Source organism: Bicyclus anynana, chromosome 24 (assembly GCF_947172395.1).
Source record: "Bicyclus anynana chromosome 24, ilBicAnyn1.1, whole genome shotgun sequence".
Classification (NCBI taxonomy): Eukaryota; Metazoa; Arthropoda; class Insecta; order Lepidoptera; family Nymphalidae; genus Bicyclus; species Bicyclus anynana.
In genome coordinates this window covers 5,468,792-5,483,628 of record NC_069106.1, presented here as the reverse complement: position 1 = coordinate 5,483,628, position 14,837 = coordinate 5,468,792, and the positions used below count along the sequence as shown (strand labels likewise).

Genomic DNA, 14,837 nt, shown 5'->3' with positions numbered 1-14,837 from the left:
ATGCGTTTGATATCCACCAATCATATTCATTGGTGCATATAGCTTAGCACTGGTGGAAATGGATTTAACTAAGATATGTTTTTCATATGGAAGATATGCTTATGGGCCGTCGCGAGTGGGTAGCCATGTACAGAGCAGAGTACCTACAGTATGCCCGCGTGTATACTTTGCGACGACGCGACTTACTCGCACAGCTACATAGCTTAGCTTAGCTTATTGGTGGAAACGGTCACATATTTTCGTAGCGTACATTTCACATCTTCGCAGTATAGTTGCATAGCACATCTCTGGTGAAAAAGGTATATTGTGAACTGAACATACTGATTACAATTTAACGTTTTTATTTTTTAATATATTATAATCTATCGAATTTAACCGATGGATTCACCATGCGGTTGCCGGGTCCTTCGTATGGAAGAGAGAAAAACTCCAAGCAGAGTCCTGGACTTGTGACCAATGGATGTGGCATGTGGTATGCTATGACAAATAATCAGGTAAAAATTCTCTTTACCAGGCTCTCGGCAATATGTACTTCGCTCATTCCACACTGACTGATCTCAAGATCTGGGACTTCGAACTGAAGTCGTACGTAGACGTGGTCAGCAAGGAGGTCAACAGCGGCAACATCGAGAAGGTGACCACCAAGGAGAAGGCAAAGTTCCCTCAGCATTTCTTCCCTGAGGTAAGTTCAACATCCCCAATACTATAACCGAAGTTGATCAAGTACGAATAAAAAAAATAATTAATTCATTGATCATCATATTTATATTACACTACCGTCATTCTCGTGCTAATGCTAGCTACTCACCATCCAATAAGCCCATAATCCTACAGCGCTAACGGCTTGATAAAACTGATCGTGTGTTACAGATTATGGGCTTATCGGACGGTGATTGGCTGAGATATGATTGCCTGGGAGAAATCGCCACGTAGAGCTTTTGTTTTATGTTGTAGTGGACATATAAAGAACTAGCTGACGCCGCGCGGTTTCACCTGCGTGGTTCTCGTTCCCGTAGGAGTACGGGGATAATATATAGCCTATAGCCTTCCTCGATAAATGGGCTATCTAACACTGAAAGAATTTATCAAATCGGACCAGTAGTTCCTGAGATTAACGCGTTCAATCAAACAAACTCTTCAGCTTTATATATTAGTATAGATTTCAATGAATAAAATCATTAACAACCCAAAGTCGGCTCACTGTTGAGCACGAGTCTCCTCTCAGAATGAAAGGGGTTAGGCTAACCAAGCCAACCAAGTTTAGGTCAACCAAGCTGGCTCAATGCGGGTAAGCAAACTTTACACATGAAGAGAAGAAAGTTCTCAGGTGTCAGGATGTTTTTCCTTCACCGATTGAAGCACGTAACTGAAAAGTTGAAGGTGCATGCCCCGGACCGGATTCGAACCTACGCCCTCCGAATATTAATTAAATTTACACTTTGTACGCCACAGTATGCCTGTTCGCTGCCACTATTTATACTATGAACCTTCGTTTCTTTCGGGCGTACTTAGGCGGCACTGTAATTTATGGGATTATAATTCGTAACGTAACGCGTTACGGCGCCACTCTGTCTGGCTTCCCTTTACGGTGGCATTTTTCTTTGGTGTCGCAGTGCAAGTGGTCTCGCAAGGGCTTTTTGCGCACGCGGTGGTCGATCCGAAGCACGGCGGTGGAGTTCGTCAACATACATCTGTTCCACGACGCTTCCAACCTGGTCGCGATGGAGCCTTTTCCATCTGTGAGTAAAACATATTTATATTGTTCTCGACCGATTTTTTTTTTACTACGGCGACCAATCTCATGTTGTCATTAACCATATCATCATCATCATATCAGCCGATGGACGTCCCCTGCAGGACATAGGCCTTTTGTAGGGACTTCCAAACATCACGATACTGAGCCGCTTGCATTCAGCGGATCCCTGCGACTCGCTTGATGTCGTCAGTCCACCTGGTGGGGGGTCGATCAACACTGCGCTTACTAGTGCGGGGTCGCCATTCCAGCACCTTGGGACCCCAACGTCCATCGGCTCTTCAAACTATGTGCCCCGCCCATTCAGCTTCGCAACTCGTAACTAACCATATACGCAGGAGATATTATAGTGCACAAGCGTCTGCACAAGAACAGGTGCACTCTCCTATTCCTTCACTCTCATCGTCCAATGAGACAGCAGGCTGACACGACCGGTGAGAAGATCGGACGCAGGACTGAAGGCTTTACGTACCCTCCGAGTCACGGGGATGTTCTAACACCGCGAACTTCCCAACTTCAGGTTGCTATTAAGATTTTTCTTGTAAGAACAATATATTTAGTGTGATTAGTGTGAAATTAGTAGTAGGTCATTAGGCTCATGATGGATTCTCGAAGGGTTGGATATAATAATGAAAACAATAAATGTTTTAAATATGGTCCTTAGAAAGCACATATCCCTAACTTTTAAGCCTACTACTAAAAGAAATAGATATATTGTTGCAAAAACAGAACGCACCAGAACTACTTTTGCCCGAAAGCAATATTTTTTACAATCTAGTTATTTGTATAACATACTTAATAGAAAACTGAATATATGTATATCCATTGTATTTATATTCTTGCAAAAAAATATTAAAAGTTTTCTTATTAACACAAAATTTTGAAGAAGTCGAATCTCTACTGAAGCGTATTAAGCGTAATAATACGAGTACAAGATTAACCCAAAATACACACACACATTTTTCTTGTTATGGAAGAGCGAAGTCTTCAAATTTACTTTTGAAAGGTGAAGATTATGTCATAACTTAATTTAATCTAATAGTGGTAATAATAGTCGAAAACTTAAAATTAAAGTTACGAGGGTTCCAAACGCGCCCTGGTCCAAGAAGAGCCCACAACAAACACAGCCAAGGTTTATTTTTTTGTTTTGTTTGCTTCTGACACAGGAGTTCACAATTCTTAAAAGAAGACTAGCATTTTTGTTACCGATTGATGTTACTGAAATAAACTAATTTTACTATTTTTTTTAATAAACATTTGTTAGGTGTACTGCCGCAGTCGACGGCGAGCACTCCGTCACACGCTACGTCATTTGACCGCGGACGCGAGCGCGCCGCCTTTCTTCATATTCGGGGACTTCAACTTTAGAACCGACACCGGCGCCGTTGTTAAGGTAACTTATTGCGCTTTATTCTATTTTTATTATTATAAATATTTGGACTACCTACCCATGGTTCATAGTTTTGTCAATATAACCATGAATTCTGGACTAATAAAATTAACGATACTTATTAAAAAAAAACATATTTCAGAAAGTGACAGATGAACTGAACGCGTGTCGCGTGCAAAACGGCGCGAACGTAGAGTCGTCCAAGCTGCAGTACCGCGCCAAGGCGGACGAGCGCACCGTGCTGACGGTCGGCAAGAAGGAGTTCGCGCACGCCGACCATCAGAAGATCTTCAGAGAGCCGTGGGTGAGTCGTCAGTCAACAAAACGTCGCGCACGTAGAGTCGTCCAAGCTGCAGTACCGCGCCAAGGCGGACGAGCGCACCGTGCTGACGGTCGGCAAGAAGGAGTTCGCGCACGCCGACCATCAGAAGATCTTCAGAGAGCCGTGGGTGAGTCGTCAGTCAACAAAACGGGGTCAGCCTATGGAAGTCCACTACTGGACATAGGCCTTAAGCCGCTTGCATCCAACGGCTTCCTACAACTCATTTAATATCGGGATTAAAAAAAATGCTTTCCTATACGGGGTCGTCATTGTAGTGCCTTAGAACTTCATCGGCTCTTCGAACTGTGTCCCGCCCATTGCCACTTCAGCGTCACTATTCGTTGGGTTATCTTCGGTTGTTCTGCAGATCTCTACATTTTTGATTAGATCATGCAGAGAAACTCCGAGCATAACTCGATCCATTGCCTGTTGAGTGACTAAACTAATACTGACTTCATAAAAGAAGGCGGTTATTCAGCACATGTTTTGGGCTGCCACACCTTAAAGGGGAAAAAATATAATTGTTTCAAAATGTCCATCAGTTTTAAGTAACAAAAACCAAACATTCATGTGAAAGATTTTTGAAATTCACTAAAAAGGTCTTATAAACTAAAAGGCAAAAATCTTAATACCACAAAATAGAGGAAACAGTAAAATTGGTTTTTCTATTCAAGCCTACTTTTGAGGCTAATTAGTGTCAGTCATTTATAAAAATTACTTCAATAAATTAGGACATTATTCAGTGTATGCTTGGGGCTCCCACGCGTTGAAAAGGAAGAAATTTAACTATTTTAATATTTCCACCATTTCCAAGAATAAATACCAAATATTAAGATTTTTAGAAAAACATCTATATAAGTTATACAAATGACCAAACTGGAAAATTAGAATATCTGCTTTTGAAGTTTAAGTTTGCCCTAGTTTGCACAATACTCGTATGTACACAAGTAATTAAAAATGTTCAAAATTTTCACGTATGAAATATAGCAGAACCTTGCTTGCTTAGCCTATAGCACTTGGGGAAAGGTATAGAATTTTGAAGTTTCGAAAATTCAGTAGTATCGGAGTCTATTTAATGCAAACAAACAAACAAATCTTTCCTCTTTATAATATTGTTATATTAAATGTTCCAGCTGCAGAAATTCGATCGTGAGCTAGAAGCCTTCAAGCCAAATCTATACGAGTTTCCTGTCAAGTTTCCTCCCAGTTACCCCTTCGAAGAAGATGTTCATTTGCCCACACATTATATGAAGACTAGGTTTGTTTGAATTAATATTTACTAATATTATAATTACGATAGTATGTCTGTCTGGTACCTTCGGCTAAACCTCTGAACAAATTTGCATGAAATCTGGTATAAATTGGACCTTGTATCAGAACATAAGCTGTTTTTTATCCCGGAAAAATCCATGATTCCTGCGGGATTTGTGAAAACAGAATTACACGCAAACGGAGCGCGGGCGTCGGCTAGTACATATAATAAAATCTGAGCCAAACCTGCTTATTTTGCGTATTTTGCAAACGTCAATGAAGTCACGTGAACCAATCTGGCCAATAGCGGCGATATCTAAATTATCGCTCTCACTTTAGACGTGACGAAAGAGATAATATGTAAGACAGACAATATTCTCATTGTCTCTTGGTCATTTGGGTTACAAGTAAGCTGTTTTGACCTTTAGTGAGTTGCGATCTCGTAGTACAGGCCCAGTGGCATCAGTGTCCCCGTTGATTCCCCAATGACTTTGTCAAGGTTCATCATCATCATATCAGCCGATGGACGTCCACTGCAGGACATAGGCCTTTTGTAGGGACCGCCTGCATCCAGCGAATCCCTGCGACTCTCTTGATGTCGTCAGTTCACCTGGTGGGGGTCGACCAACACTGCGCTTTCTAGTGCAGGGTCGTCATTCCAGCACCTTGGGACCCCAACGGTCATCGGCTCTTCAAACTATGTGCCCTGCCCATTGCCGACTCGTTGAGTTTTTTTTATTTTGTTGATTTGACTTTGATTCTCCTGCGGATCTCCTCATTTCTGATGACTCCGAGCCTTCTAATGAGGCCCATAGTTAGCGGACCAAGTCTCGGAATAGGTCATCACTAGCAACACGCACTGTTCGAAAACAGTATGATCCTAGTATTATCTTCAAGCATTGAGGAATTTCAGATAAAAAGATTGTCGATTGAAGGTTATTTCGTTGAAGATGATGCTGGGTTTCAGATGTCCCGCGTGGTGTGACCGGGTGTTCCTGTCACAGTCGGCGCGGCTTTTGATACAGCAGGGCGATGCGCGCACTGGAGACAACAGGCATCACAGCTCTAGGTGAGTAACTCGCCCGACTCTAACTTAGGTACAGGCAGGCAAATTTAGTATGAAGCCCCATAGACGTTCATCTTGGAGGAGGGGAGGGGGGCGGGAGGCAACTGCTCTGAAGATCTAGACACAACAAGGCACCTTCGAAAGACAAGGCAAAAGCCTTCTTATACCTGTTACTGTTTACACTACAATAGTAGTGGTCAGTTATAATAGTCCATTGAAAAGTTACATTGAGGTTGCGTTTTTTAGAGAATGCAATTTTATTTTTTTGCTGTGTAGGGGGGGTCAGTGTAAAGCTAAAAACAAGTTTGTGGGGTCGCCACCCTTGTCCCGCGGCCGCCATCTTGAAAATAAGGGTTGAAATGGTTTTTTTAGCAAATTAAATTCTCTACAACTTTGGTACAGTAACTTTTTGTCGTAGATCAATAAAGAAAAAAGTTATGAGCAAAAATGATCAGAATTTCCAGAAATATAATAATTTATACTTTCTTGAAGTTGATGAAAGATGAAGTTATCAAGAAAGGCTAAAGTTGAACGTTGAAGCGAAGTTGTCGCCAAGGAGGACATCGTTTGTCATTCAAAAATTACAATTGAGGAAAATACAAATAAAATATTCCGACGAAAAATAAGTTGTCCTCTTTATTTGAAGTTGGTTGAAGTTTACTACCATAATAATAATTGTCATATTATAGGAAATCCATGGCAGATTCTACAGATAGTGGCAGTGGAAGGGTGTCATCGTCAGACAGCAGCCCGGCCAGGTCGGGTTCGCCTGCTAGACAGAATAATCAGGTAATTAAAGCCTCAATAGCCTAGTAAAGGGGCCGAACTAAACATAGGTCATCGGTTTGACCTCATTTTTATTGAAAAAAGTTATATTTCTTGAAAAAAAAAAATACAGGCCTGTCTCTTACTTTGTTGTTTGCCAGCCAACAAACTTATATTAACTTTTATTGTCTATTTTTTTCATATATTTTTATATATGTGTGTAGCTATGTAGGCACAGCAATATTCTCGCTGGTTTTAACCGACTTCAAAAAAAGGAGGAGGTTCTCAACTCGACGCGTATGTTTTTTTTTGTTACCGAATAATTTCGTCATTTCTTAACCTTAACGTAACAAATTAACTCAGAGGTAGGATGGGGGTAGGGTAGGGTAGGGATAGCGAAAGCTAAGCTTGCCCGGGTCCGCTAGTTTACTATATTTATGTATACCATTCAACACTTAATACTTGATACTATTTTTATTATACTTTTCAGCAATGGAGTCCCAGTAAAACGCTGGAGAAGAAAAGCAGTGCAGCAGAGTTGGACGTCTTGAATGTTCCCGGCATACAAGTCAGCAGGAAGAGTATCGCCGACCCCACCAACTTGCAGCAAGCCATCAACGCTAGGTCAGTTCATTCACCAATCATTCACCATTCATTCACCATTCATTCATTATTCATTCACCATTCATTCACCACTCCTTTATTATTCATTCATTACTCATTCACCATTCATTCATTATTCATTCACCATTCATTAATTAGTACAGCCTAAGTCCAATTTGAAAATTCAAAATACAGGCCCGCACAGAATTCACATTAACGTATATAATGAAATACCACAATACATTAAAGAGAAAGTAAATATTTATGAGTTTTTGACATTAAAAATTATTTTGCTTAAGAAAGGTACCTATAAAATTTCTTTTCTTTCTTTCTTTCTTTCTAAAATAAATGACTTTGTTACCGAAAAAAATAAATCCGCCTCTATATTAGTTACAACACTCTCTGGTTCCATTGTGATAATTAAATGACATTTGTATTATTTGTTTCGTATCAATGTCCGGAATCCATCTTGAGAGAAGCACTCATCTTTCCTTGCCGGATGTCAGCTAAAATCACCTCTCCGATGGTGGCGCCCCCTTGCCGCAACCTAATACCTATGTACAAGTGACCGTAGCGAGCCGAGTGAATGTTCGTCATTAAGCGTCGTTTTTTCACGCCGTTCACATGTCAGCCATTGTGATCACGGAAAAAACAATTTATACCTACATATTAGGTGCACATTTTATATTTTCTGTGTGAATAAACCTCTCCGAAAATGGAGAACGTAAGTGATTTTGTTAAAAGTGAAATTAAAACGTGCACGTTGTCCATCGTCGAGTTCCAGCGGCAGCGGCGGTAGTGATCCTACGAGAAGTCGCAGAGCAGAGCATGTAAGGCTTTGCAAACCTGAGTTACGTACAGTTTAAATTTTATTACAACACGTCACATTTTCAACAAATCCTATGAATAGAAATAGTGAAAATACGTGTACAATTACAGACTAAGCGACGGTAGTAACGATTGATCTTGGCTGCAAATTAGTACGAAATTGTTGCAACTTTATAGGAATCTATTTACTAAAGCGAGTCATAAACCTCATGAATTTATTCAAACATCGTTTTAAATACGAGTTTTAAATACAATATAAACTATATATTGTTGATTTTCCCTTTGTTACGACTTTTCTTCACTTAAAAGAAAAATGTGGGTACCCACATTTTATCATTCACACCCGGAGTTAGTATGAAAGAAAACGTTTAAAGGTACATAATTATGAAAGAATTGCATTCAAATATACTGGAATGTTCTTTCGCAGCTTTGTAAAACTTCTTAAGTTGCCAGACTTTAGACTTATTACTCCGAAAGGTCATCTATACATACAAGTACAAAACAATGGTAGGTGAAATTATTTTATCAATTTATTTTTACGTGAAATGAAAATTTTAAATATGATGTTTTGTATAAAATGCCTCCCAAGTGCAAAGCGATTTCAAAACAAGGGGGGGGGGGGGGGGGGTGGCTAAAAAACTTACCCTTGATACACTTAGTTCCAGAAACAGAGCAAAACTGTCTTGTTTCTTCATCGTGACATTTCAAGAACAACATCTATTATACTTACCGATAATTCAAGCTAACGTAACGAAAACATTACATTACATTTTAAGACGGATGTTTGTTTAAAAAAAAAAAAAAAAAAAATAGAGTTTTGAAATATGTGGACCATCAGACATTTTTAAATGGTGTTCATATCTTCAGACCATATCGTATACCTATTTCAGTTTTAGTTTCTACTCATGCAGCGTTTCAGAAATAAAACGTACACTGTGTATGTATACTCAATACCTATTAACTTTTGCTACACAGGTATACGTAATGTTTATTTTAGAACTGGCGCAACACAGCTTTGTCCATTTTGGTTTTGGTACCAAGACTGAACCAAACATTCCGACCAATCCTAAACTTGACTTAACTGAACGCAACTGATGGAAAGAGAAAAACCGCTTTCGCCTATGCACCGCATATATCTAAGGCTCGATTAGCACTGAAGTTTAGACAAACAGCAGCTACTTCAGCTGGCCTAATTGACATTCGGTCTATAAGCACCTAAAAACCTTTGCAATAACAACGACTTGGGTTGCACGATTCCAAGAAATCGAGGAACAAGTTTACCTTTTCTAGAATACACCCTTTAGACTGTAAGTCGGTCCTGGTACTGACACAATACCTCGGGATTGTCGGCATAACTTGGATACAAGCAATGTAAAGTCTTTGTAGGAGTCGTATGTGCTTAACGCTATGCAAGACACTTGAGCGACATCTTCTTAAACGTAAGAAGTAAAGCAATGCTAATCTCATATGGACTGGACTGACCCTTTCACAATAAGGACTGTAAACATTAGAATGGATAACCAACTCCGAGAAGTCTGTGCTGACTCCGATACTTTGCCTCAAGTTTCTTCGCAAACTGGGACGCAAGACGCAACGCAAAGTCCCCTTGTCGGAGTCGAAGTGCTTAACGCTACGCAACAGCGTATGTGCTTAACGCTATGCAAGACACTTGAGCGACATCTTCTTAAACGTAAGAGGTAAAGCAATGCTAATCTCATATGGACTGGACTGACCCTTTCACAATAAGGACTGTAAACATTAGAATGGATAACCAACTCCGAGAAGTCTGTGCTGACTCCGATACTTTGCCTCAAGTTTCTTGGCAAACTGGGACGCAAGACGCAACGCAAAGTCCCCTTGTCGGAGTCGAAGTGCTTAACGCTACGCAACAGCGCTTCAGCAACAGCTTCTTAGTCGCAGGTGGTCTCTCTGACAAATATCAATCTCTTAAAGAGAGGCTGACCTTTGCGACCTGTGTGTGTTGGGCCACAGTCCTTCGAGCAGCTAAGTCAACAGGTTACGTTTACAACACGCCTGTTGCACTGCCTAGGACGGATAAGCAGGCTACACAGTTGGACAATGCAATACTACAACCGACTGCTGCCGATAAGTCAACATAGGTGGAGCAGGGCGACTATTCCTATACCGTTGTGCCCAGATATAGGTTAATAGGTTAAGAATACCTATAGAACACATGGCAAAACACCTATTGGCCATGCCAACACACACTCATATTGGCTTTCAGATGTGGATTGAAAAAGCAATTCAATGACATGAAATTCACGATGTCTTGGACGAATGACTCGCATGGTACGCACACCACAAGAAAATGTACTGCGATATTTTATCAGCATTGTCGATTGCAAAGTGCTTAGACGCTTCTTCAGATCTATAACCGATACGTGGATTGCTTATATAAACAGAACAGAGTTATCTAGCAGTCACATCAGGTCCTAACACAATTAGACAAATAAAATATTTATATAATAGCTCAATATTTCCTGGACGGGTTTAATACAGAGTTGTCCTCTCGAGTCAGCAAACTTAGTCAGAATGATTTTTCTTTTTGACGTGCGACAGCTATATTATTTCAAGTGTGAGACACGCCCAAAACAAGCGTCTTGTGTAGGAACTACTCATGCTGAATAGCCTTTCGAGAGCAGATGATCAGGACTAGTAAGCCTTATACACAACAACACGTTATGTGTACTAAAGAAGCACAACTGGTTGTCTCTTCCACCAAACCTCATCGTACACGGCCACCGGAATCATTCCAGTCATTTCAAGCGGAAAGCTATTAAATTTTAATTTTTTAAATATGGCGATCACACACACCACAAAACAAACAGATGCACATGCCCCAGTGATTCAAGATTATAATTACTGAGCCTCACCGATTTTGAGTGAATAGAAATGTTGATCCATTGACCTGATCAAGGGCAGCAGTTATCAATACCCAGCCGGCGCTACAATCATATGATAAAGCCAGTTTGAGACAGATGTAAAGAAATGGTGTATCCCACAAACCATTGAATTTATATTCTACAATGTTGGACAAATAGTTTGCTATCTGTCTTGGATGACAAAAGTATGCCAATACAGAAATCGGTACCTAATATAAAAAATTTACTAATTTGACTAGTAGGTGAGATGGGCTTATATTAATGCTTCTTCACGTTGGTATCGATACCCAAAGCTATTTCAGTATCGGAAGAGAAGTTAAATTGGTATCCTAAACTTACCACCGTATTATATAGTTTCACATGATCCTGACAAAATCAATAATTTCTACACCCAGCTTAGCAAGGGCTTCTTCACCGTTGAACATGGATTGTCATAATTTTATCAATCAAGATACTAGTACAATGAACAGCAGTGACGTGCACCTCATACATGCAAAGGATTCGCTTCTACCGGACTCATTTACCGTCGTCATAATCAGCCGGGCCTGCCTACTTATGGGACATGGAGCTGAATCCACCATGCTGCTACAGTGAGGTCTATTATTTAAATAAAAGTAATTAAAATTCATTTATCGCCAGAATGATGAATCTAATGATAATAAATTACATTTTGATGTGGCACAATCTGTCTGAGGGGTTGTGGTAAGTAGATTATTTATAGGTACATATCCTAGTTCCTGGGCGTGTCACTGTTGGCTAACATATTTGGACTCTAAAGTGCAGAGTATCATTAAGAAGCAATTCATATAGAGTTTTGAAATATAATCGGTAAAAAATCCAAGTATGGTTTATGGGTTTAAGCAACTGCTTTGTATTGCTGTAACTGAATGACAAAACATAACTAATTTAATAATACTAGGAGCTATGTTACGCATGCATCTTGAACAATAATAGGTTAAATAAAATTGTTTTACAAGATCTGTAAAGCAAATCTTTCATCAGATTCTATCCATTTCTAGAAATTCGGACGGATTTGGAAGTCAGATTTAATTACTAACATCTAGAATTCTAGAAAATCACTGATTATGAATTCCAAAATAGGTATACATAACTGGATTACCTAGCCCACTATCAAAATCCTTAACATACATATTAAGAGTATATTTGTTCTTCAAAATTGAGAATTTTCATTTATTCAAAAATACTTTTCAGTATAACTCACATTAAAGCGTCAACCTTGCGAGCACCAGGTGATAACAAACACTTCACTCAAGATGGATTCCGGACATTGATACGAAACAAATAATAGAGAGTTTTAACTACCAATAAAACTTACCTATTATTTTTTCATCAATGTCCGGAATCCAGGTAAGGCCTACCTGGTGCATCATGAGTATAATAATGGCGAACATTCACTCGGCTCGCTACGGTCACTTGTACATAGGTATTAGGTTGCGGCAAGGGGGCGCCACCATCGGAGAGGTGATTTTAGCTGACATCCGGCAAGGAAAGATGAGTGCTTCTCTCAAGATGGATTCCGGACATTGATGAAAAAATAATAGGTAAGTTTTATTGGTAGTTAAAACTCTCTATTTTTTATTTAACGAAATGTAACTTAAATGAATATAACAAACTCATAACATTTTAACTATGAACATGTACAGATAACTTTAATATTTATGTTATCCTGATTACTTCATAACCAATTAGATCTATCGTCAACTTGATATCAATTCAATAAGTACTTAATTTGTCTACTATCACTTACCTGGTATTATTCAAACACTTACCTGGTATAACCAGAAATGTCTAAGTTTATATTAATAGTCTTGTCCAAGTATGACATAATCAATTAATTTAAACTAATTTGCTCTATCCTGACCCTGGTCTTGTCCATAAAACATAAATTTGACATAATTTGCAAAATAAACACATGACATTTAGAGTAATACCTCCTATTTAATAAACTGACTGTGTATGATTTTTTGAAACTGTACAATATACTCAACTTTACAGACTCAAATGGAAATTTTTCACAAAACAAAAACAGTAAGTTAGTTGGTCGATGTCAGTTGTTGCGGTTGTGATGAAATTTCTGTTAATTCTCTTGATGTTTTGAATGTTAATGTCGTTAAAAGTCATTCCATATACTATGTCGTGACATTTAGTATCAATTCATCATTATCAGACTATTTAAATTGCCCAGGTCTATCCTGCCCCCTATGAAAAGGTGACTTTTAACTTAGATCCATTATACAGCTTAATAAATAGGTTTGATTCTGTAATGATTTTATTATCACTAGGTCTAAGATGCTCATGAAAAGAAAAATGCGACAAATAGTGGCAGTATTGAAAAAAAGGTCTGTTTCATCAAGGGTCATAATAGAGAGTTTTTTCGCGGCCACTATTGGTCGACAATATGACTTGCATCCTAAACTACTATACTACAGATGTCTATGGTAATAGCCGGGACCATTGATTTAACATGCTTATTAAGAGGGTGTGGTGACACCGCTAAATTGTTAAGTTCTCTCCTTCCTTGTTTTCGTTTTCTTTCTTCTAATAAATACTCAGTAATGCTCCCCCTTTCGTTGTGATAGAACAAATGGAGAGTCTCTCTCTCTCTCTCTCTCTCTCTCTCTCTCTCTCTCTCTCTCTCTCTCTCTCTCTCTCTCTCTCTCTCTCTCTCTCTCTCTCTCTCTCTCTCTCTCTCTCCCTTTCCCCCCCCCCCCCCCCCCCCCCGTCTTTGAAAATTGTCTCCCGGCGTAATTAGGCCTTAGGTTGACGACTTTAGGCAACTTTGTACACCGCGTTCCTTGCATGCCCTTCAAAGTGTGTCATTGTTTTTACCCGACTGCGTCTGGAGGAGGGTAATGTTTTTCGAGCGAATGTATGTGTGTATGTGTGTCCATTTCTTTGGCACGCCCTACAGCCCATATACTTGTAAAGTTCTGACTAAATTCTTTGTGGTGACAAATAAGACTTTCTTACGGGCAAATGAAATACCAATGTTTCTCACCGCATGCGGCAACATAAAGAATTTAGTCAGAACTTTACGAGTATATCGATATTGTGATTCTTGTTTTCCTCTTTTCAGTTCATTACGCAGTAGGCAGTCGGGTTTTTTGTTTTTATTAAATATTCTTTAAGTGATTGTTTTCTATTATACCACCAATTGGGCTATCTGCTTGGTACATCAATTGTAACTTTAAAAATTAAGTTAAGTGTGAAAAAAAAAATTGGCTATAAACGTTTTTCGTGATATGTTGCAGTACCTGTGTTTTTGCTTCATTTTGATTAAATAAATTTATTAAATAAAAATAAATTACGTTGCTATTGCAGGGTGTCGGACTCGGAAGTTTCGCCGGGACGTCGTAAACTGGTCCGCAATCAGTCGGAAGGTTCGCCGAAATCCGGCGAAACGTCCGCCGAATTACGACGGTTGGTCGACGCGCCCGCGAGACGACGGAGCGAGTACGGTGTTATAGGAGACGCGGCTTGTATGGGTGACCATAAGGTAAATACTACTTTCTACCAATTGCTACCATTTTCTACCAATAGGGTAGTTGACTCATATCAAATATAATATAAACAATATTAATTTCGTGTAGTACATGGAATAAGGGTCCGAAATATATCAATATCAATTAATAAAAGTTAAGGATTTCTTTTAAAAATTAAATTTTTAAAAATTACGTGATATTTTTATTAAATATCACGTATTATTTCAATTTTTCCAAACGTCAAAGACGCTGTCGTCCATTTTGCGACGTCACTAATACCCTTGATGTACTTAACGTCGAACTAATTGTTAACTAATATTTTGGCAAAAGCTCCATTTGTATGGGATTTATTGTAGTGACGTCATGAAACAGTTGAAATATAGACTGTCATGGCCGACAGGCGTTTTGGCTCGTATTGTCAAAATCATATTTAAAAACATTTTTCTTTATGTA

At 39.2% G+C, this 14,837-nt stretch overlaps 2 protein-coding genes across 2 annotated transcripts in view; both read left to right on the top strand.

Annotated features, from left to right (window-relative positions):
* The window catches only part of LOC128199462 (uncharacterized), a 480,879-nt gene that overhangs the window by 258,212 nt on the left and 207,830 nt on the right, over positions 1–14,837 (top strand). The window lies entirely within an intron of this gene.
* Positions 1–14,837, top strand: part of LOC112053838 (uncharacterized) — a 39,818-nt gene that overhangs the window by 18,424 nt on the left and 6,557 nt on the right. Inside the window, exons 3-11 of the mRNA XM_052889094.1 lie at positions 515–682; positions 1,614–1,739; positions 3,018–3,146; positions 3,286–3,447; positions 4,599–4,723; positions 5,684–5,785; positions 6,472–6,571; positions 7,038–7,171; positions 14,224–14,398. Of these exons, the coding sequence (XP_052745054.1) occupies positions 515–682; positions 1,614–1,739; positions 3,018–3,146; positions 3,286–3,447; positions 4,599–4,723; positions 5,684–5,785; positions 6,472–6,571; positions 7,038–7,171; positions 14,224–14,398 (1,221 nt within the window). The remainder of the gene's footprint in view (positions 1–514; positions 683–1,613; positions 1,740–3,017; positions 3,147–3,285; positions 3,448–4,598; positions 4,724–5,683; positions 5,786–6,471; positions 6,572–7,037; positions 7,172–14,223; positions 14,399–14,837) is intronic.